This window comes from Balaenoptera physalus (assembly GCF_965194825.1).
Source record: "Balaenoptera physalus genome assembly, chromosome: 13".
Classification (NCBI taxonomy): domain Eukaryota; kingdom Metazoa; phylum Chordata; class Mammalia; order Artiodactyla; family Balaenopteridae; genus Balaenoptera; species Balaenoptera physalus.
Genome location: NC_138892.1, coordinates 93,294,619 through 93,320,533, shown reverse-complemented (window position 1 = coordinate 93,320,533; position 25,915 = coordinate 93,294,619). Strand labels below are relative to the sequence as shown.

General features: G+C 34.8%; 1 protein-coding gene across 2 annotated transcripts in view; it reads left to right on the top strand.

The window, feature by feature from the left end:
* Positions 1-25,512, top strand: part of PIK3C2G (phosphatidylinositol-4-phosphate 3-kinase catalytic subunit type 2 gamma) — a 398,571-nt gene extending 373,059 nt beyond the window's left edge. For both annotated transcript variants that reach the window (XM_082421031.1, XM_082421032.1), the window contains 2 exons: positions 15,592-15,717; positions 24,822-25,512. In XM_082421031.1, the coding sequence (XP_082277157.1) occupies positions 15,592-15,717; positions 24,822-24,974 (279 nt within the window). In that variant the 3' untranslated portion in view covers positions 24,975-25,512. The remainder of the gene's footprint in view (positions 1-15,591; positions 15,718-24,821) is intronic.
* Positions 25,513-25,915: the final 403 nt, after the last annotated feature.

The window sequence follows — 25,915 nt, the reverse complement described above, 5'->3', positions numbered from 1 at the left end:
TATTTCCAACTGCCTGATAGGCATTTACATTCTGATATCTTGACATCTCTTTAAACTCAACAATCCTAAATTATAGTCCTCTACTTTCCACTAAAACCAACTCTCACTCAGAACTACTTGCACCGTCCCCAAATACCTCTTGATGAAAACTTCTCTATAATTTATTTTCTATATTTTAACTTATTCCAGTACTCCTATATGTAATCATCAACAAATCATTTTAGTTTCCTTTTACTTTTATTATTGTTAAAATTTGACTCTATAGTCTCTGTTAATTCATCTATAGATTATTTTAGTTGATTCCTGTTGTATTCCTTTCCTTGTTTCCTACTTCTCTATTCTGCCTAAAACATCCTAAAACTCCATTTTAATCATATCAATAAAAAGTTTTAATAGAGTCTCTGTAAATTTAAAATACTTTAGCCTAATATTTAAGATACTATGCAGTCTAGCTATAACCTGCCTTTTATGTCCACCATCCACAGTACAAAACTTGTGTTATATTCTAGATGGTACATTCACCGTTGACTAGACACACATCAGTCATTCTAGCTCACTATATCATACTTCTGTTTACCTTCTATTTACCTTCTACGTCCAACTCAACTTCAAGGCTCAGCTCAAACCTCTTACTCTCTCTGAAGCTCCTGGGCCACTCTTGTTCCTAGTTATCATTCCTTCTTTGGCCTCCTGTTACATTTACTCTATATACCATCCATTTGATATTCACTGCCTTATCTCAGCTCTTGAAACTTATCATCTTGGCTCATCCTGTAGTTTCAATTGTATTGAAAATTTACTGATTGTAAAAGCTGTGGGAAATATGTTTTGTATACTTCATAGTGCTAGCACAATACTATGCCCTTAATACATGTTTGTTAAATAAGTAAATGTTTGCTTAAGTGTATGTCACTGTGAAAAATAGCCACAGTCCACAGCAGTTTAGTTTAAGCTGTATTTACAATTGAATAGATTTTCTCTGTGAATTTTGCTCTCTATAATACTTGATACTAAACTGAGAATGGTTAAGTGACAAATATTTGATCATCATATCTGTCTCACTTAAGAATAAAGTGATTTCCTGCTGAGAATTATTGCTGTAAATATTCAACAGCTCTGGACACTCACCATCTCCCCAGATGACATAGCCATCAATGTACAGGACACCACATGACGTAAATTTTATTTAATCAGTTTCTCTTCTTAATGAAAGCCTTTTACCCTAAACTCTATCCTTTATCCAAAATCTCCCTTAATTCTACATTCTAACTTTAAGAAAACAAAAAAACAAAAAAACATAAGCTAAGGCCCTGACATTGGTTCTCATAATTTGGTTCCTTCCTGACTTTTCTGAAGTCCCTTTAGGAGTGACATCAGCATAATAGTGGCAAAAGACATCCCTCATTTTGTCTCCCACTCAACAACAAAAATTCAGCATCCATCCACAGACAAAGTGAGACCCAGCACCATCCACCAAGGGATCAAGGAGGAGTCTCACCTACCTATGCTTCAGGTACTAGACACACAGACCTCAGTCCCAGCTGAGGACCCTGCAGTGGCCTGTGAACTGACTCCTGCTCCTCTCAGCCATGGTGCAGGAGCTCCTGGAAAGCATTGTCTTAGACAATCATCCATGGATAAAAGAGCCTTTGTGGAAGTGCAGGTATGCAGAGAAGTTCCACCACACTGTGGTAGCAAAAAATATGAATTTGGATACATTGAAATGGGCAGAGAGTAAAGATTGGAGGAGGTGACTGCCACTTTAAATAGGAAGACAACAATGCAAAATTTCAAGGAACATGAAAATCAAGGTAACAAGACACCACCAAAGGATGACAATAATCTTCCAGTAACTGAACTCAAAGACCTGAAGATCTGTGATTTACCTGATATAAAGAATTCAAAATGGCTATTTAAAGGAAATTTGATGAGCTACAGAAAACACAGAAAGACAATTCAAAAAGATCAGGAAAATAATACATGAACAAAATGGGAAATTTAACAAAGAGATAGAAATTTTTTATGAAAGAAACCAAACAGAAATTTTACAGCTAAAGAATATGATGAATGAAATGAAAAATGCAACAGAGAGCATCACCAGGAGAATGGATCAAGCAGAAAGGGCATCTGTGAGATAGGAGACAGGAACTTTGAAATTATCCTGTCAGGGGAGAACAAAGGAAAAAAAGAGGAGAGTGAAGAAAGCCTATGTGATATATTGGAGTTCCAGAAAAAGAGAGGAAAAAGGGAGCAGAAAGTATATTTAAAGAAATAATGGCTGACAGCTTCCCAAATCTGAGGGAAGATTTGTATATTCGTGTTCATGAAGCTCATAGGTCACCAAACTCAACTTTAAAGAGATCCTCTCCAGAGCACATGATAATAAAACTGTCAAAATTCAAAGATAAAGAGAGAATCTTGAAGTCAACAAGAGGATAAAAGGCTTGTAACTTACAAGGGAGCCCCCGTAGAGTTATCAGCAGATTTCTCAGCAAAAACCTTATATACCAGGAGAGAGTGAGATGATATATTCAAAGTACTGAACTAAAATAAATGCCAATCAAGAATGCTTTACCTGGCAAGCCTGTCCTTCAGAAATGAAGAAGGGATAAAGACTTTTCCAGACAAACAAAAGTTGAAGAAATTTGCCACCACTAGACCTGCCTTACGAGAAATGCTGAAAGGAGTTCTTCAAGCTGAAATGAAAAGATACTAATTGGTAACATGTATATATGAAAATGTATAAACCCTGGTAAAGTATATAGTCAAAGTTAGATTAATACTATAATATGGTGGAGTGTTAACCACTTAATTCTAGTATAAAGGTTAAAGGACAAGAGTACTAAAAATAAGTATAGCTACAATAACCTGTTAATGAACAAACAACGTAAAAAGAGGTAAATTGTGACTTTAACAACATAAAATGGGGGGAATAAAGGGGTAGAGTTTTTGTATATGATTGAAGTAAAGCTATCAGCATAAATAGATGATTATATCTATAAGATGTTTTTTGTAAGCCTCATGGTAACCACAAAGCAAAAACCTACAGTAGATTCACAAAGGATAAAGATAAAGGAATCAAAGCATACCACTACAGAAAACCATCAATTTACAAAAGAAGACTGCACGAGAGGAAGAGAGGAACAAAAGAACAGCAAGAAAACAGTAAGATGACATGGGTAAGTCCTTACCTGTCAGTAATTACTCTTCATGCAAATTGATTGAATTATCCAATCAAAAGACACAGAATGGCTGGTTGGATAAAAAAGAAAAACAAACAATGATCCAACTATATGCCACCTATAAGACACTTTCAGCTTTAAGGACACACATAATCTCAAAGTAAAGTGATGAAAGAAGATATTCTGTGTAATTGGAAACCAAAAGAGAGCAAGGTAGTTTTATCAGACAAAATAGACTTTAAGCCAAAAAATGGTAACAAGAGACAAATTCATTATATAATGATAAAGGGATCAATTCATCAAGAAGGTATAAGAAATATAAATATATACACATCCAACGTTGGGACACCAAAATATATTAAGCAAATACTAACAGATCTGAAGGGAGAAATAGACAACAATATAATAATAGTATGGACTTCAATACCCCACGTACAACAATTCATAGATCATCCAGAAAGAAAATCAATATGAAAATCTTGGGTTTAAACCATACTTTAGGTCAAATATACCTAACAGACATATATATACAGAATATTCCATCCAACAGCAGCAGAATACACATTCTTTTCAAGCAGACACAGAACATAATCCAGGATAGAACATATTATATTTCACACAAACAAAAAAAACCTCAGCAAATTTAAGAAGATAGAATTCATACCAACAATCTCTTCCAGCCACAATGGTATAAAATATTTTTTAAAAAGAAGATCTCAAATGAACAACCTAACTCTACATCTCAACAAACTAGAAAAAGAAGAACAAACTAAACCCAAAGTTAGCAGAAAGGAAGAAATAACAAAGATCAAATCAGAGATAAATAAAAAGGAGAAAATAATAGAAACGATCAATGAAACTGAGCTGGTTTTTTGAAAAGATAAATAAAACTGACAAACGTTTGACTAGACTAAAAAAAAGAGAGACTCAAATAAAATCAGAAATGAAAGATATTAAAAGTGATACCAAAGAAATGCATAATCAGAAATTATGAAATTATACACGAACAAATTGAACAACGTAGAGGAAATGAATAAATTTCTAGAAACATACAACCTACCAAGACTGAATCATGAAGAAACAGAATATCTTAACAGACCACTAACAAGTAAGGATATCGCATAAGTAGTTAAGAACCTCCCAACAAAGAAAACACCAGGACTAGAAAGTTTCACAGGTGAATTTTACCAAACATTAGCACCAATTACTATCAATCCTTCTCAAACTCTTACAAAAAATGGAAGAGGTGAGAACACTTCTGAACTCATTTCATGAGACCAGCATTACCTTGATACCAAAACTAGACAAGAACACCACAAGAAAAGAAAATTACAAGTCAGTATCCCTCATGAACATAAATGCAGCAATCCTCAACAAAGTATTAGTAAACTGAATTCAACAATACGTTAAAAAAGTCATACACCATGATCAACTGGGATTTATTCCAGAGGTGAAAGAAGGGTTCAGCATCCAGAAAACAATCAATGTGATAGATTACATTAACAAAATGAAGGCTAAAGGTCATATGAGCATCCCAAAAGATGCAGAAAAGACATTTGACAAAACTCAACATCCATTCATGATAAAACTCTCAACAGGGAGGATATAGAGGGAGTGTACCTCAACATAATAAAGGACATGTATGACAAGCTCACAGCTAACATCATACTCAATGGTAAAAACTTGAAAGCTTTTCCTCAAAGATCAGCAACAAGACAAGGATACCCACTCTCACCACTTTTATTCAATTAGGCAAGAAAAAGATATTAAAGGCATTCAAATTGGAAAGGAAGGTGTAAAACTGTCCCTATTTATAGGTGACATGATATTACATATAGAAAACCCTAAAGACTTCACAAAAAAACTATTAGAATTAATAAATGAATTCAGTAAAATTGCAAGATACAAAATCAATACATTTCCCTCGATATCCAAAAATAGAGCATTCCTACAAAATCTTTAGTAAGCCAAAATGGCAAAAATGAAGAAGCAATTACCTTAGGCCACATCTTGCTAACAAATTCACAGAATAAATCGAGATAAAGCACACATGCTCACAGACACAGGTCAAAGCTATGGCGGCTTGATGCTGAGATGCTGAGTGTAGCACTTGGGAAAAGCGCTTAGCAGTGCCACTCTCACTGCTCAGGGTTCATGCTACCTCTATAACAGCTTGCTGCCCCCCAAGAAACGCTGAACACTGTTTTTGCTTTTCACCGTTACTTGTAGAAGTGAAAATCCTCTTCGGATTTTGTTCAATTAGCAAAAACAGGTGCTAATGTAAGTCTTTCTTAAAAGCAAAGTGGCCTAAAGCAAACTTCCAAAAAAGCAGAGAATACCTATATATAAAAATCACTTGCGTTTCATATACACTAATAGTGAACAATCAGAAAGAGAAATTAGGAAAACAATTCCACTTATAACTGCATTTAGAAGAATTAAATACCTAGGAATACATTTAACCAAGGAGGTGAAAGACCTGTACACAGAAAGCCATAAGACACCAACATAAATTGAAGAAACAAAAGTAAATGGAAAGATATTCCCTACTCATGGATTGGAAGAATTAACATTGTTTAAATGTCCATACTACCCAAAGCAATCTGCAGATTCAATCAATATTGAATCAATATTGAATCAATCCCTATCAATATTCCAATGGCATTTCCAGAGAAACAGAACCTACAATCCTAAAATTTGTATGGAAGCACAAAAGAGGACAAATAGCCAAAGCAATCTTGAGAAAGAACAAATTTATGGCAAATGAGCCAAAAATATACAATGGGGAAAAACAGTCTCTTCAATAAATGGTGCTGGGAAAACTGGACAGCCACATGCTAAAAAAAAGGAACTGGACCACTATCTTATACCATACACAAATATTAAGTCAAAATGGATTAAGGACTTGGATATAAGACTTGAAACCATAAAACTCCTAGAAGAAACATAGGAAAAAGGATCCCTGACATTGAGCTTAGTGATGATTTTTGGATTTGACACCAAAAATAAAGGCAACAAAAGCAAAAATAAAAAACTGGGACTATATCAATCTACAAAGCTTCTGCACAACAAAGAAAACCATCAACAAAATGAAAAGGCAGCTTACTGAATGGGAGAAAGTATTAACAAATCATATATCTAGTAAAGGACTAATATCCAAAATATACAAAGACGTCATACAACTCAGCAAAGAAACCAAACAAGCCAATTAAAAACTGGACAGATGATCTGAAAAGACATTTTTCCAAAGAAAACATCCAGATGGCCAACAGGTACATGAAAAGGTGTTCCACATCACTAATCATCAGGAAAATGCTAATCAAAACCACAGTGAGATATCACTTCACATATAGAATGGCTATTATCAAAAAGACAAGAAATAACAAGGATGGCAAGGATGTGGAGAAAAGGGAACACTTGTACACTATTGGTGGAAATGTAAATTGGTGTTGCCATTATGGAAGATAGTATGGAGGTTCCTCAAGAAATTAAAAATAGAACTACCATATGATCCAGCAATTCTATTTCTGAGTATTTATTCAAAGAAAATGAAAATACTAATTCAAAATGGTATGTGTACCTCCATGTTTATTGCAGCATTATTTGCTATAGCCAAGATGTGGAAGCAACCTAAGTGTCCATCAAAAGATGAATGAATAAAGAAAATGTTGTATAGACCCACAATGGAATATTGTTCATCCATAAAAAGAAGAAAATCTTGTCATTAGTGACATCATGGATGGATGGACCTTAAGGGCATTATGCTTAGTGAAATAAGTCAGGCAGAGAAAGACAAATACCACTAGATTTCACTTGTATGTGGAATCTAGACAAAATGAAACCAAACTCATAGATACAGAGAACAGATTGGTGACAGCCAGAGGTCGGGGGAGGTGTGAAATGGGTAAAGGTGGTCAAAAAGTATAATCTATCAGTTATAAAATACATAAGTCACGAGGATATAGTGTACAGCAGGCTGACTATAGTTAACAATACTGTGTTGTGTATTTGAAAGTTGGTGAGAGTAGATCTTAAAAGTACTCATCATAAGAAAAAAAATTTGGAACTCTGTGTGGTGATGGATATAAACTAGACTTCATAATCAAATCATTATGTTGTACACCTGAAACTAATATAATGTTATATTAATATTATGTTATTTTCATGTTCTATTAATTATATTAAAGTTAATTATAAACTTCATTTTAAAAGTACTAATGTACTTTTAAGGACTGAAATATAAAATATCTAATATTTAAAATCTTGCTTGAGGGACTCAGTTAAAGAATGGAGATGATGGGAGGAATGGTTGGTGAACTGGAAGATAGATCAAGGGAAATGATCCAATTTAAAGAACGTGGAGAAAAAAGATTGGAAAAAAAGAATAGAATTTTAGGGGTCTGTGGGAAAATACCCAAAGATCTAACATTAGGTCACATTTGTTTTCTGGACTCCCAGGACAGAAGAAAGAGATAGGGGCAGAAAAATATTTGAAGAAATAATGGCCAAAAACTTCCAAAGTTTAGTGAAGGACATAAATTTATAAATTTAAGTACCTTAGTGAGTACCAAAAGGAAAAACTCAAAGTAAAGCATGAATTTATATATTGTTCTCAAACTGCTAAAAACCAAGGACAAAGAAAAAATAGTGAAACAGCTAGAGAAAAATACTTGGCATATAGGAGAACAATAAAACAATGTAGGCAAGAAAAAATTGAAGTGAGAAGACAGTGGAACATCATTAAAGTGTTGAAAGAAAAGAATTGTCAACTTAGAATTCTATAGCCAGGGAATATACCGTTCAGCAACAAAAGAAAAATACATATTCCAATGAAGGAAAGCAACAAGAATTTCATACCCTGGATTTGCAGAGTGAGTTTTCCCAAAAGAAGAACCTGACATTCAGTCTATTGTTTTCAACTTTGTTAGATATAGTTCATCCTTCCAGCCCCTCATAACTCAGTCCTGATGATCTGTTCCAGCATATTGGCCGTAACACTCAGATTATTAACACCTGTACATCATATATCTGTATCTTTATTTAAATCATGATAAAACTGTTTAGTTGGACAGGATCAAGACAAATATTTGAGGTATATGGGTAAAAAACTCATATTTTACCTCTAAATTACTAGTTTCTACTTTTTGTAATCCAGCTTTTTCCCATACTGTCAAATTTAATATCATAAAGCTAATCTTCCAGTATTTCATCTGTTCTTCACAATTCCTCAGCAATCTCTAACAAAACATATTCTGTCTCTTATCTGTACAATTTTCTCAGCACTTGTGGATAGAGGCTAAGGGTTAGGAAATTTGCAATCATTTAGAGTGGTTCAGTGCAATTGTAAACAAAATGAAAAAGAAAAAGAAAAAAGAAAAAAAATTTAATTACCAGTTAACTTACAAACAGTTCTTCAGGATTTGCTATTGAGTAGACTGTGAAAAATAAATGAGGTTTAATGCCTTACTTGTTACATGTTATTAAGAAATGGAAAAACTTTTCAAACAAGACATTTCAGTGATAAATTCTGGAGCCATAATTAGAATTCTGGACTTTTAGAAGCAATTCAATCTGTATGTATTGAGTCAGAAAAGGAATTCTATCTACTAGACTGTGACTTCTGTTTGGTTGTTAACTACATCAAGTTGAGGATTAAAATTTAAATATATATATATACATATATATATAAAACACCAGATGATCATGCCAAAGAATTTGTTATTTCTTTGAAAGCAGAAACTATTTTGATCAGTTTTCTGTGTCCTCTCCCAGACCATCCAAAGTGCTAGACACATGGCAGTTTGATTTTTGAGCTGATTTTTTAAAAAAATTATTGGAAATCATCTATTGATGATAAAAGTTCTATTAAAGGCTTAAATTGGTGTGAAATGAAGCAGACCATCCTAATTGAATTCATGAATACCTTAAATCATCCCATTCTATACGAATTAACACACAGAAAGATTGGAAAGACCATTCCACCATTTCTTTAACTGAAGCATACAGCAAACCACATATCAGAAACACTTTTATTGTACTTCCATACTTTTGTTGTACATTGTCATTTTATAAAAAGACCCTCTTCATGATGGCTAGCCTCAGTTTCAGAACTGAAATTTGGCAGGCACATAGATGAGGAAAATGCTTTTTTATTATGTTGTTTTGTTTCTGGCATAGACCTCAGGTTTTGATAGTCCCATCATATTTTAATCATTGTCGGTTGAGTTCTTCCAAAGCCTATATTATCCTATGATTGGAAACATTTCAGTTAAAAAAAACTTGATGGAAAATTCTCATAAATTATTCATAAAAAAGATAACCTATTAAATACAATTAAACTTTGAATTAATCTACAGACATTTCCAAAGTGTCTGATATTTTTAAACCATGTACCTTCATCACGTTCCTGATAAAATTTGATCTAGAAGTGCTCTTAATTTGAATCTGACAGTTTCCTTTGCATTCTTTGTAGAGAGTCTGTATAGGGTAGTGGTTAAGAGCATAGGCTTTATAGAAAAACCTCTTAAATAAAATAAAGACAATACTGGCTCAAGGATTATTTTAAGAGAGTGCTTTAAATAAATTAAATATTCAGTATGTGGTAGCTATTATTACTATGTATGAAAAATAAATATATTTCTCATATACTCATATGAAAATACCAAAGAGTTGCTGGCATACCCTACAATGTGAGATGGTTTTATTTACTTTACAAACTTATATTCTGCTTTGTCTTTATACCAACATGTCACTGCTTACTTTTTTTTTCTCAGTTTTGATAAATTAACCATATTTTCAAGATACTTTCATTCATTGATCATAAAAAAAAAAGTAGCATTGAAAACCATTTGAAATGCTGTGTGCAATCTGAGGCAAGAAATGAAGGCAGAAAATTGGTATATTTAATTATTAACAATATTATTTAGACGTCAACATTGTGAATATTTACTAATATACATAATTTTAATGTTTATAACCTAAAATAATAATCTAGCTAAGAATCCCCTATATTTCATTCTTCAGTTAAGAGAGAAGTCTCTTCCACCAGTGAATGCTAAGAATATCCTAAGGCTTTTCAACTAGAGGGACCTCTCTTTAAACAAACAAAACAAATGAAAAAAAATTTGATTTCTCAGATGTCATTAAAGTCCTTTTGCTATCTGATAAATTTAAGAAATACAAAATAATTTTTAAAACTACTATAAATGCAGTAGTGTTTTTAAATTATAAAACTGTATTAACAAAAGCACCTACGGATATGTGAAAAAAATAGTATAGTAGTAAACATGTATGAGACATATTTATTTCCTCTACAGGGAGTGCTTGGTGCTAATGTGGGTCCAGCTCCCTGCCTCCACACAAAGGTCCCCATAAGGCACTCCTCCAATTAAATTGAATGTACCTCTTTCTGTTTCTTCCATGTACTCCACAAAGCAGGACATGGAGGGGAAAACTTATAGGAAGTTGAGAGAGGGCATAGGAATGTAGCACAAAAATATGACTTTAGTTCACACTTCACCGTATATTAAGCCCCCAAGAAATTGTCAGGTCATCATTAACTCCTAGAAGGAGATTTAAATAACCCACTGTGCTTTTTGTTAAGGAGATTTTTAATGAGTTAGTGGGAGAAGTCTGGAGAGGTGGAGAGGACTATCACAGAAGAGTAAACACGGTCTCAGGAAGAGGACAGCAATTACAGATCAAGTCTCCAGGTGGAAGAAATGGTGACCAAGGATTCGTTCTGAGGAGTACAAGTAATTATGTTACAAATTCAGTCTAGCTCCAGTTGGAGAAAAAATGAGTAAGAAAAGGTAGTAAGCATCTAATTGTGTAACATGATCTGAGAGGTGAGATAAAGTCAAAGTTTTCGAAGTGGAGCATTAAGATATTGGACATAACAAACAGAACTTAACACATATATTCCTGATGCAATGATGTGCTTGAGAAGATCAGCTCTAGCAGAGAGATGCCTTCAAACAGCTTAGAGTTCAGGGTAAACACCTAGGACAGACCTTGGAAATAGACCCCAAGATACATCTTTTTTACCCTGCAGTGGGCTTTTTATTGTTTGGTCACAATAAGAAATATTGCAATAGGTAAGAGAAATTACTTAAATCTTAGGAAGTTAGGAAGACTTCTGGTTTTTATATTGCATTATAAATGATGATTCAGCAAATACTTACGAAGTACTTTCAAAGAGCCAGGCACTATGAATATATAGCTCATTTAATCAGTCATTTGATAACTGTTTATTGAGTATTCACTATATGCCAAGTACTGTGTTAGGGACAGGACTCCTATAAAAGAAAAGAAAGCTGTGAGGAAGACATAGCTATGAAAAGAAAGAAACGAATAAGGTAAAGGAAAGCCCAATCTCAAGTGAGGATTTAAAATTTTTAATTGGAGATTCAGAAACATACTGAAAGCTTAGGAAGAAAGACATGAGGGTGGGGTTAAGGTAGTAGAGTACAGTAACCAATGGAGCAAAACACAAAGCAAATATGGGGGGAGGGGAGGTATGGAACAAGACATGGATTTTCCTTTTAAATAATTTCTCATCTCATAAGGAAGCTAACACATATATAAAACCATTTTTAAACATAGAAAATGATAAGCATTTTAACAGGAAATCTAGAATATATAAAAGTCTGAGTTAGTCTGAGCAAAAAAAAATCAAATTTGGATGACTTCACATCATCTGAACACAGTAAAAATATTAGCCAGAATTCTAAAAAAAGTGGTAGTGCTGCTTGACCTCAGTCCACCGTGAATAAAAACATCCTCTGGGTGACATAAGGAAACTTCTCATTGTTTAGATTGAGCCTCAGACTAAGAACTCTGTAACCCCAAGCCTTATGACTCTTCAAGTCAAAGTGTTAAGTCTTTGTGAAGGTCTAAAACACAACCAGAGTAAAAATTCTGGGGTAAGATGGACAAGTAGGAGCTATTTAATCATTTAAAAATAAAATTTAATTCACATAAACATAAGGGCAAACAGTAAAATGTATTGATGAAAAGACACCTAGTGATCTCTTTAATAAATTAGATAAGATCTTTAAGGATCAGGATACAGTGCCAGTAAGAAGAGGAAAAAAAAAAGTGTTGATAAGACAGCTGCTATAGGGGGAGAAAGGATTCTCTTAAAAAGAAATCCATGTCTGCATTTACAACCGAGGAGGACAGACTAAGTGAGCTGCTCAGATCGAATGTATCCCTGACTTAAATTGTTCTATTATTCTGAAAACAAGGATTATAGCTATATTCAAGGATCTTGTCAGACACTAATTGGAAACAGAAGCCCAAACCTTTAATTGCTAAATGCTTGGTGATGGCTGGTATACAAAATACTTTTTCCCTTCTGTGATTGGGAGTTTCTACCGCAGTGGAGACTCCTTGAATGTTTTGAGAAGGAAAGTGACAGGATCAAAGCTGCTTTACAGGGCTTCCCTGGTGGCGCAGTGGTTGAGAATCTGCCTGCCAATGCAGGCGACACGGGTTCGACCCCTGGTCTGGGAGGATCTCATATGCCGCGGAGCAACTAGGCCCGTGAGCATCAACTACTGAGCCTGCGCGTCTGGAGCCTGTGCTCCGCAACAAGAGAGGCCGCGATAATGAGAGACCCGCACACCGCGATGAAGAGTGGCCCCTGCTTGCCACAACTAAAGAAAGCCCTCGCACAGAAACAAAGACCCAACACAGCCAAAAATAAATAAATAAATAAATTTATTAAAAAAAAAAAAAAAAGCTGCTTTACAGGAAGGTTAAATGCAACAGTGATATACAGGATGAATGAAGGAATGAAGTGGGAAGACTGGGGCATAAAAAAGTAATTAAAATCTAATTATAAGTTAGGAAATAAAGATCTGTGGTGGCAGATGAGCTAGGGCAAAAAGGGAGGATGTTGATCTTGGTACATACTTGGATTTGAAAATCAATGATAAGGGAGACACTGGAGAAATGAAATTGTATCATTTAATGCAATTTTAACAAGTTGAAAAAAATCTGTTTTGGAGTGGTGAGGAAAGGTAGAAGATAGATTTTGGTTAGAGTATAAGGTACCTGTAGAACTCTTTACAGGTCACTAGGCTGGGATCCTAAGGATGAATTACAGATTCTTATTTGGGAGTCATCAGTGGTTCTCAACTGGGGTCAGTTTTGCTCCCCAGGGGACATTTAGCAATGGCTGGGGACTTTTCTGGTGTCACAACTGGGAGGATGGTGCTATTGCAGTCTGGTAGGTAGAGGTCAGTAATGCTGTTAAACATCCTCAATGCACAGAACAGCCCCCTACAACAAAGAATCATTTGGCCCCAAATGCCACTAGTGCCAAGATTGAGAAACCCTGCTCATAAATGTCATAGTACATTAGGCATATCTTGTCTAATCAATGCATGTAGTGTATTCTTGTTCAATTTATAGAAAATAAAAATAGTAACAAGCACTTATTGAATCTTACTCTATTTCAGGCACTATACTCACATTACATGGTTTATTTTATTTAATTTTTTGAATGCTTTGAGACAGATATCACCTTTATCCTCATGTAACAGGTTAGGAAACTGATCCACAGAAAAGTTATCTACCAAAAGCCACATTGCTGGGAAATTTGAGGCCCAGATTGCAACCAAAAAGTCCTTTTCCAGAACCATGATTCTAACCACTACGATGAAACATACAATGATTATAGGTATGGTATCCTCAAGCCCAGTGCCCAATGGTAGAAAAGAGAGACAATTACACAGAGCAAAAACACTTTTCTCCCTTCATTTTTCTCACACACATACACACACACACAAATCAACTCTCAAATATTAATAGCAATGTTTTTTTCTGTGTCACAGAAAATTCCATTGTGCCATTGATACATTTCAGAGCTCCTCCTGCGGGAGGGTTTTGTGTGGGACAGAGATACCTTGAGCACCATCTAAAGCAGCAGGTTTGACAATCTTAGCGTTTTGACATGTGGGTGTGTCCAGATGTATTTTATCTAATTTGCAAATAATAATAAAGAGCCAGATTTTCCTAATGACATAATTTTTACCATGTAAATTAGAATGGAATAAAAGTTGGTCCTATAATAATATATGTCACATTTTCTTACTTTCCAGTATGCTTTTTTGAATGCCAAAGAAAGATGTAAAATTAAAGCTAACGACATTGGGGATGGCACTGGATGTTTACATGTGAATGGCGCTGTGATTCAGAATATAAAAATATTTGTTGGAAATTACTGATTTAATAGTTAGAATGTATTCACCAAGAGAACCATTTAATTCCTCAATTGTGACTTTCAAATCTCCACTTAAATATAAATTACACAAGCATTTCTCATTTTATCAAACTAGATATGCATAGTTTTTTAGTACAATTTGTTCTCCATTTGGTCACAAAGATAGAACCCATTTCTCTGAAGTACAGTGGTTTCCAAATTTTTAAAACAGAGTACTCATTCTTCAAATTTATTAAGAAATAAAAATATCCATAAGAAAAAAGTGGAAAAGGAAGAGAGACATTCTGAAACCAGGATGGGGGAGCAGGGGTGTTAGGATAAACTAGAGAGAGGGGGTCCAGAGATCTACTCATTTGACATCATTGATCTACCCATCAGGCAGCAACTTAGGCAACTTTGGGACCTCCACAGGACACAATTTTAAAAGGATTATTCAATATATTTTAGGATAATCTAGATAATAAAATTATTATAACTCTTAAAGTCTTATAAGTATATTAAACTTGTAGGTCTAATTGATATTTTTCTGTTTGAAAATGTGATATTATATAATATGCATTTACATATCATTAAATGCTACATCTTATGTGCTAAACTTGAATTATTTATTTTCAAGTGGTGTGCAGTCTCCTGAGGCACTCAGTTCCTGGCTCTGCCTGTGGGTTATATTCATCTCTTGACCATTTCTGTCAAAAATGCAAATTTAGCTAGTGGGAACATGCTATAAAGCACAGGAAGCTTACCTTGGTGCTCTGTGATGACCTAGATGGGTGGGAGGGAGGTCCAAGAGGGAGGGGATATAGGTATACATATAGCTGATTCACTTCATTGTACAGCAGAAACTAACACAACATTGTAAAGCAATTATACTCCAATAAAAAAAAATGCAAATTTAGTTTTTACTATAAAAAGCTAAAGCCAATCACATTTAATGGACTTTTAAATGTAGTTCTCTAACACAACACTTAATTTAAGATGGACAGTTTTACTCTTTTAAACTGTATTTTGGGATTATTTTTGAGCAATGATGTATTTCTTTTGATTGTTCTCTTATTTTCTGATAAACAGTGACTGTAATAAATCTTGATCCTGCCTTTGGTCTAGATAAATTTAGTAGCTGTGTACTTGTTTTCTTTAATAGTGATGCACATTAATATTTATAACCATTTTCCTTTGCAGCATCTCCCAGATGGCTCCACGCCCAGTGCACATGTTGAATTTTATCTTTTACCGTATCCCAGTGAAGTTCGGAGGAGGAAAACAAAATCTGTTCCAAAATGTACCGACCCCACTTACAATGAAATTGTAAGTATGAGTCAACTCTTGTCCAGTCGTTTTGTATTTTTCTTGCCATTTTTCAGCTTGACCAAATATGGAAAATTTACAGTAATTGGCAGCATTATTCCATAAAGGGAAGACATTTCCCAAAATAGCCACTGTCTGCCGATCACCGTTCTTGATGCTATAGGAACTGGAAAATACAGATACTGCTTTCAAAGTGCTTATGAACCAATTTTCAAATTGTGGCTAGCCTCCATCAAGAGCCCAAGACTTTACAGCGTTTGTTTCACCTACTAACATTATCCCTGACTCCACCTCATTTTCTCTAACAAGTTTTTCTTTACCTGGTTTTCCTTACCTAATAACTTTATCATAGTCTAACCTGTGTATAGCAATAAACTTTATAAAATCTCTTTTGAAACACTGAAAAAAATAAAGAAGTACAAAGTACAAATTATACTGAAGTTAATTTATATTTTATATAGCTCTCTAATTCATTTGTAGTATATGATTTGAACATCTGATCTCCTAATTCTTTCTAAGGCAAACCCTACATTTATTCTCTTGATTCCATCCTTTCCCATCTCCTCTGTACCTTGCTCACTTAATTATTTGCTCACCTTTTCTTAAGGCTATCTCATCCACTGGATCCTCAACTCAGAAATCTTAAAAAAACAAAACAAAATAAACCCTTCAAGTCAGCCTTTCTAAAGCATCCAAATTTTCTTTCCCTCGCTATCACCTCCAAACTTTTGCAAAATTAACACATTTCCTGCTCTCGGTTCATCACTTCCTTCTCGCCCTTTAATCCTCTGCAATGTGGATTCTGACCTTGACTGATGCTGTTTTATTCAAATGGCATCAAAAGACTCCTAATTGCTCAATCCAATGAGCCATCAGGCTCTCCTCTCCGGAACAGTTAGACGGCAGCACTGTTAACTGCTTCCTCTTTCTTTACACCTCCCTTTTGCTTCTTAAGTTCTACCTTTTCTCTTTTTTTAATCAACATAATTAATTTTTATTGGAGTATAGTTGCTTTACAATGTTGTGTTAGTTTCTGCTGTACAGCAAAGTGAATCAGCTATAGGTATTACATATATCCCCTCTTTTTTGGATTTCTTTCCCATTTAGGTCACCACAGAGCATTTAGTAGAGTTCCCTGTGCTATACAGTGGGTTCTCATTAGTTATCTATTTTATACATAGTAGTGTATACATGTCAGTCCCAATCTCCCAGTTCATCCCGCCTGTCCTTACCCCCCTTGGTGTCCATACATTTGTCCTCTACATCAGTGTCTCTATTTCTGCTTTGCAAATAAGTTCATCTGTACCATTTTTCTAGATTCCACATATAAGCAATATTATACAGTATTTGTTTTTCTGTTTCTGACTTACTTCATTGAGTTCTACCTTTTCTTAATTCCCTTCTATCTTCTCTAACCACTCTCTCATTTTCCTTCATTGCCATTCTTCCTCTGAAAATATTTATTTCCTGGAGTTCCATGACCTACCCTCATCTCTTGATATATACACTCAAAAGCATCTTATGTATCTACAAATTTTCATTTGTTGATAAATTTTCATTTATCACTTGAAGGTTGCATCTGAATTTATTCCTCAAACCCTGGCTTCTCTCCCAAGCTTTAAACCTATACTTCCACCTGATTATTAAAGAGCCCCTTTAGAATGCCTCCTACGCACTTTTAAACCAGGCTTTCCTACTCTGTTTGCCATCTCCTCGGAAGAAACTTTCTAATGACATCACCCTCTCCCTCACTCACAAGTCCAGTTAATCCCCAAGTTTTGTCAGTTCTACTTGTGCAGCCACCTGCCTCTTCAATCCATCTTCTCCTCTGTGTCCCATCGCTACTTCTTTGTTTGAAGGCCTTGCAACTTTCGCTAATATAATAGCCTCCTATCAGCCTCCTATCTTGTGTTTTTCAATTAAATCATTCAAATTTCTATCTAGGGTGTCAAAAACTACTCATATTTATTATTCTACTTAACTTTTTTCAAATGTTCCTTACTGCCTACTGAATAATACCCAAAATCCCAAGTGTGGCATTCACAGCCTTTCAAATTTGACTCAGTAATTTTCCTGAGTTGTCTCTGGACCAATATCATCCTTATATACTTTTTCAAAAAAATTTTTGTTTTGAGGTAATTGTAGATTCACAAGCAGTTGGAAGAAATAATATATAGAGAATTCAAATACCCTTTAACCACTTTCCTGCAATGGTAACACTTTGCCTGACTGCTGACAATATCACTACCAGGAAATTGACATTGATACGATCCACTGACCTTATTCTGATTTCTCCAGTTTTATATGTGTTCTTATGTATATGTGTGCATGTTTAGTTCTGTGCATCTATGTCACGCGTGTAGGTTTGTGTGATCACCCCCACAGTCAAGGTACAGAACATTACATCACAGTGATTCCTGGTGCTACCCTATTATAGCCGCAGACACTCTTCTCCCTCTAACGCCCCATCCCCAAACCCTGGCAACTATTAATCTATTCTCTATCTCTATAACCTTGTCATTTCAAATGTTATGTAAATGGAATCATACAGTTTGTTACATTTTCACTTACCATAGTTCCCTAGAGATCCATCCAAGTAGCTGCATGTATCAATAGTTTGTTCATTTTCACTGCTAAGTAGTAGTCATGGCATGGAGGTATGACAGTTTCTTTAACTGTTTACCAATTAAAGGACATCTGGGTTATTTCTGGCTTGGGGCTATTGCACACAAAGCTGCTGTGCACATTGATTTATAGGTTTTTGTGTAAACATAAGCAAACGCTCAAGATGTAATTACTGGGGTATATGGTATATGGTAATGCCATACATAGTTTTTCAAAAGACTGTCAAACTCCTTTTCTATACCATTTTACACTCCCACCAGCAATGTTTGTGCCAATTTCTCTACATCTTTGCCAGCATTTAGTGTTATCACTATATTTAATTTTAGTTCTTTTGAAAGGTATAGAGTGATAGCTCATTGTGGTTTTAATTTGCATTTATCTAGTAGCTAATGATGCTGAATTTTTTTCATGTGCTTATTTACCATCTGCACACCCTCTTTCATGAAATGTCTCTTCGTATCTTTGTTCATTTTCTAATTAGATAGTTTGCATTTTGACTCATTTTTACTGTTGACTTTTGAGATTCTTTATATACTATGGATAATAGTCCTTTGTCAGATGTGTGGTTTGCAAATATTTTCTCCCAGTCTGTAGTTTGACTTTTCCTCCTTTTCTCAGGGTTTTTCACAGAGTAAAAATTTTCAATTTTGATGAGACCCAGTTTATCAATTTTTTTTCTTTTGTAGACTGCATATTTGGTGGCAAGTCTAAGAACTCTTCACCTAGCACTAAGTTCTAAAGATTTCCTCCTATATTTTTTCTAAATGTTTTATAGTTTTACATTTTACATCTGAGTCCATTATTCATTTTTAGTTGATTTTTGAAGAAAGTGTGAGGTTTAGGTTGAGGTTCACTTTTTTTGCCTATGAATGCCAGTTATTTCAGCGCCATTTATTGAAAAAGCAATTCTTCCTATGTTAAATGTCTTTTGCACCTTTGACAACAATAAGTAAGGAACATTTGTTTGCTCATGCCCTTCCATTGCCCCATACTTAGTCATATTCTCAAGTCACATCAGACAGCTTGTCATTCCTTGAATAATCCCTATGACCTCTGTGATAGAGCTCATGTAGCTGTTCACCCTCCTGCCCTTCTCTGCCAACTTTGAGGTTTACCTCAAATATGGACTCTGAGAACCAGTCTCTCTTCCCTGTCTCTTACGCCACATTTACCATCTCTTATTTATTCCTACACAGACTTTTTTCTTCTAGTACATTGAAAACTTCTTGAGGACAAGGCAAATGTCTTATCTTTCTTAGTATCTTTGAAACTTAGCTACTTCTAAAAAGATTTGTGGAATTAAATATTTGGGATAGTTTTATAAGTGACACTTTATGTGTACTGTATAAAATGTAAAACTAAAAAACATTTCTATATATTCAAATAATAGATACTTTAGTAAGGAAATATATTTTGACATTTTATTATTTGTCATGACGTCAACAGCTAAAGGTATACACCTCCCAACTATATATCCCTAGTTTCCATACGTTCTGGGTATAAGACCCCCTACATGAATATCAAGAAACTTCTCAGACTGCATGCTGTACTTCAGCATTTGTATCTAAGGAAACACATAATGATGAAAAGCCACTAACAATCGAGGAGTTTAAATAAATTTGTGTTTTATTTATCTCAAGCTATATGTACTATAAAAACCAGTAGTAAATGCACATGTGTGGAGATTATTTTATGATGCTTGCTGTGTCCATAACTTGTCTCACGGCTTGCAATAATTCTGAGTCCTCACACATTCATGGCCCATTGATTAGAAATCACTGCAATACTTTTCTCCATCAGCCCATACTTGTAGCTTGGACACACACTGTTTATACATTGAACACATTTAAAATTGTTTCAAAAACAACAGTTCATAGTCTATGCGTAGCAAACTCCAATTTATACATAACCCAAATGAGAGGAAATGTGAATTAGTGTATGGATAAGTGACTAATAGTAATGATCATCATATAAACTAATTTGACAGGGAAGCTGGTTGAACTTAGAAAGCCATGAGAAGAAAAACACTAACAGTATTTTAATTTTTCTCCCATTATGCTGTGTATCAATATAAAAATCTTTATAAGAAATGCAAAAAAAGTGCACCAGTTTTAACTGTGGTTTTACTTTCTCTCCCCCTCAGCTGTGATATAGACGCCCATCTCTGTGCCAAATCCCTCAATTATTTCTGTGCATTCTTAGCAACACCTTATACAGTCGTCCCTCATCCCTTTTTATCTGCAGGGAGATTGGTTCCAGGAGCCCCAAGGATACCAAAATTCATGGGTGCCCAAGTGCTTTATATAAAATGGCATAATATTTGCATATAACCTATACACATCCTCCCATATACTTTAAATCATCTCTAGATTACTCACAATACTTGATACAATGTAAATGCTATGTAAATAGTTGCTGGAAATTCAACTTTTCCTTTTTGGAACTTTCTGGAATTTTTTTCCCTGAATATTTTTGATTTGTGGTTGACTGAATCCATGGATGCAGAACCCATGGATACAGAGGGCCAACTGTATGTGCTTTCTAAGGAGCCTAGTAAGTTATCACATGGCACCTACCTTGTTTTTAACTTCTCCCCCTGCTTTGCTTCCTGTGTACTGCTACATCAGCCACTCTGGGATTTCTCAAACTGCCAAAGCCAGGCAATGGTCTGGGAAGTGGGAGAGAACAACCTCACTCCCCTTCTTATATAAATCTCTTAGAGGAATACAAAGTGAATATTACATCACGTCACCTTAAAAAGCTTTTCATGAAAATAGTCCGTTCAGTTGTTATTCATAACCCTCTTTCTCCCTAATATTCTGAGAGAGGCTGGGTCAGGACCACTGCCAAGTGTCCCTTTAGTATCCACCCTGCAGATACTAAAGCTCTGATACAGGGCCAAACTTGTCACCTTGACACTCCCCAGAGTGATTCCCAATAGGATTGCCAGCAGTCTTCCTAAGACCCCCTCTCACATGCAAATCCCTGTGGTAGACATGACTGGTCTCAGGATGGGGTAGGGCTGATGGTCGGAGCGCTGCTGGAATTGCCCTACAGCCTTTAATAAGCACAGCTGGGATTCTGACTCCAGTGCCATTGCTCTTTCTACTCTACGACCTTTGGCATCTGGTTAAGAACCATTATTTTTTTAATGATTCATTAGAAATACAGATTCTATTTTAAAACAGAATTATATTGTTATAGTCAATGTATGTTGTACATTGTATTCCTTCCTTTTTTTCTATTGAAGTATAGCCAGTTTACAATGTTCTGCGAATCTCTGCTGTACAGCAAAGTGACTCAGTTATACACATATAGACATTCTTTTTTTTATATTCTTTTCCATTATGGTTTATCACAGGATATTGAATATAGTTCCCTGTACTATACAATAGGACCTTATTGTTTAACCATTCTATATATAATAGTTTACATTGTATTTCTTAGATATTATCCTACTTAATTAAATTACCCTAAACAGTGTTTTTCTACTTGATGTGACAATTTCAAACCTACAAATTCAATGTTTGTCAGAAGGCAATGAAGACTTGACACATGCCTATGGGTAAAAAGTATTATAAAGTGAAATTAAAAGAGCTGTGCATTTTTGGTTCTGTTTATGTTAAGGCACAATACATATTAAATCATTTGGTGAAAAGACTCAAAGAATATAATCATCTGTGTACTTCTTTAGCATTACCCACTAATTATTCATTGCATTGGAAGAAAAAAGCGCTTATTTTTTTAAACAACGTTATGGATGCAGTAAAGCAATTAGAACAGATATATATATATCTTCTATAATGTACAATGATTACATGTTTATAAAACCTCAGTCACTTTCAAGAAAATAGCTTTTGCATAATGAAGCACAGGGGAAAAAATCCATAAAGTAATATAAACTTTGGAGTTCAAATGTTTGTATTTTAACCAGGAAGGCAATTAATTCCTGTCATTTATTAAAGAATTTCAGCTTGTTAAATACCTGGGAGACTCAATTTTGTGTACAACTGTTATCTCCAGTCAGGGAAGGCAAAATACCAAGAAACAACTGTTCGTTTTTTGCGTATTTGATGGATCTTTTCCAGCTGTAATTCATTAGTGTTTACTATGTATCAGGCTTTGTAATAAGGCTTATATTTATTATCTCATTTTATTCTTTCTCACAATGCCAGAAGGTAAATATTATTATCACCATATTCGAATGAGAAAACACATTCAGATGGCCCCCAACTTAGGATGGCTCAACCCGAAATTTTTTTTACTTTACGATGGTGCAAAAGAGATATACATTCAGCAGAAACCATACTTCAAATTTTGAATTTTGCTCTTTTCCCGGGTTATCGATATGTGGTAGGATACTCTTTCCTGATGCCGAGCCACAGCTTCCAGTCAGCCACGCAATCACGAGAGTAAACAGCCAATACGCTTACAACCATTTGGTACCCAGACAACCATTCCGTTTTTCACTTTCAGTACAGTATCCAATAAATTACATGAGACATTCTGAGCACGTTTAAGGTAGTTAGGCTAAGCTATGATGTTTGGTGGGTTAGGTATATTAAATGCATTTTCGGCTACAATATTTTCAATTTACCATAGGTTTATCAGGATGTAACCCCATTGTAAATGGAGGAAGAACTGGAGTTGACAACAGATTTATATAAATATGAATCATTGATACTGATATGTTTCTTAGAAAGTTACATCTTTAGCACTAATTTATATGATTCACAGAGTTCTTAAGCCAGACTTTTCCAAAGGCCTAATGCTTAGAATTATTCCATTTTTCTTCACACACACTAACACTTCGAGGGCCCTTTCATCTATTTTCTCTGTAAAATAGGAGATGAGTTCATCTGCTGAACGTGTTGTGGGGAGGAAAATGGAGGATAATTTAGACAGTTCAAAATAACCACTGTAGAGAAAAGGAAAGGAGCTTACTCTGAAGTCCTGGGAAGATAAGCATTCAGGAGACAAGAGTGGTTCACGGGGTCCACGTTGAGCATCCCTTTGCGATGAAAGATGAATTACATTGGTAGGCTTTTGAAATTTTTAAGGCAGCCCTTAAAATCCTTTACTATCCAGGGGAACTCAATAAATTAAATGGAATAATTTGAATCAGCTGTCCTAAGAAACTTAAAAGGTAATCTCCTTTCTGGAATGGGAGCAGGATTCTAGAAGAGTTGGTAGCCAGGAGATGTCACACGAAGCAGAGTAGACTGGATTAGCATATTATATTGTATCTCATTCCCTTGACTGGATTATTATTTACTTGATAAGTAAATCATTGTTCAGAGCAGCTAACAGATTGATCTTGAATGGAATTTCATTGATAAATTAATGGGTTCATAAACGGTAGGCAAATGCGGTACAATGGGCTAGAAATTGCATCCTTACACACCGAGCAGGCCTCCCAGTGGATTCCAAGGCCTTTCCTCTCAAGTTGTTTCCTCTGATTCCTTTTTGCATATATAGAGAACGCTTCTTTCTATCTTGTAGTTTAGCTGTAAAAAGCAAGCATGTTTGTATCATCATATGAAACTCCTCCAAATGTGTTATAAGGAGTTTCCTTGGCAACCATATTGGGTCTATACACAGCTCTCCCCTCCTCTGATGTATAACTAATTTCTTGATAGTACTACACTTTTAAAGCTTCTTTACCACTGCAGGCACCCAGTGGTAATGCCTGTGACTTACTTCTTGGATATTATAAAACACACAGTTGAACAGCTCTCTTTTTTAAAAATAGTTACATGACTAGTAAGTGAAAAAGAGAAAAACACAAAACTATACACACAACATAATTACAGCTCAGATTCTTAAAAAGTAATTATATATAGAAAACAAAAAACGCATCAAAGTGTTAACTGTACTTATCTCCTAATGGTAGAAATAGAAACCTTTCCTTTCTTTTTTATTCTTTTTTTTGTTTCATCCCCATATTTTATTTAATGAGCATATATTTTCATAACTAAAAATTAAACAATTTTAAATAAATTAAAGTAACCATAGAGTGACTGCTTCACATGTAGAAGGAAATACTGTACTACATTAAATTAACACAAGGAAATCATGGAGATTGGTCTGCTTTCCTCATTAGCCTTCAACAAAGAAAGATAGTGTTCAAGGTCCCATGTTGCACAATAAATCCAAGGACAGTTGAAAGGTGACAGGTATTTAAATTTATTCCTAGAGGATGATTTACAGTCTTATTAAATTTGGGATAGACAATTTTTAATGGAATCAGAGTAAATTCTAAGCTTCTTAGAGAAATATTCTGTCATTAAAACTCCTTTATGTTAGCGGAACCTTTAGCTCTTCAGAATTAGAGTTAGAAATGAAAGATTCTAACATTAACCTGTCCATTCCAAGGTACAAGATATCAGCGTGCAAATATTTTTGTTAAAAGCAGTATTTTTTAAAAGATGCATTTAAGCGTATCTGATTTATATTCTCATTATTCTCTCCCTTTTTAGGTAGTATATGATGAAGTCACAGAGCTCCAAGGACATGTCTTAATGCTTATTGTAAAGAGCAAAACCACCTTTGTAGGAGCAATTAATATCCAACTCTGTAGTGTCCCACTCAAGGAAGAAAAATGGTATCCACTAGGAAACAGTATAATTTAAACATTGCTGTGAACATACGCATTCATTACTCGTATTTTTTTCACTTTGAGGCCTCTCTACCACAAGATCAGGACATTTTTGTTATCAAAGATAGCATGGTGGGGACTTCCCTGGTGGCGCAGTGGTTAAGAATCCACCTGCCAATGCAGGGGACACAGGTTTGATCTGTGGTCCGGGAAGATCCCATATGCCGCGGAGCAATTAAACCCACGTGCCACAGTTACTGGAGCCCGTGCTCCTCAAAGAGAAGCCACCGCAATGAGAAATCCACGCACCACAACGAAGAATAGACCCCGCTTGCAGCAACTAGAGAAAGCCCTCTCGCAGCAACGAAGACCCAGCACAGCCAAAAATAAATAAATTAAAGAAAAAAAAAAAAAAGGTAGCATGATGGTGTACTAAGGACACAAAGAAAATAAATCAGAATCAGTCTTTTATAGTTATTTATTCTCTACCTGTGTTTCATTGTTTTCTTAGAACCTTTTTTCCAATTGCTTGTGTAAAATTCAATGTATAAAATTTAAAAAAGGACATTTAATGTGTCTTTTAAATCAAACATGCGTTCACATTTTATGTGCCTACAGTTAAAAGCAATACTTTAAATGTATTTTCCAAAAAATGACAAGCAAATAAATAAATCTCATCAATTACTTCAAGACCTAAGTATATCTGTAACAAATGTTTAAAATTTGAATTAAATATATATACCTACATATCCACTTATAATCTTATTTATTGAGGGGATTAGCAAGCTCTAGAAGAATGTTGTATTAATTTCTGTCAGAAAAAACAAACATAAATGCCTGAAGTTCTTAAATGCAATTTTTGGAAGAAACTTTGTAGTTTTTCACCCTCTTCAGCACCAATCAATTCATCATCACTGGATTTCACCCAAACAGAGGCATTATCACATTTTAAACTTCATTATCTGCTAATTGAAA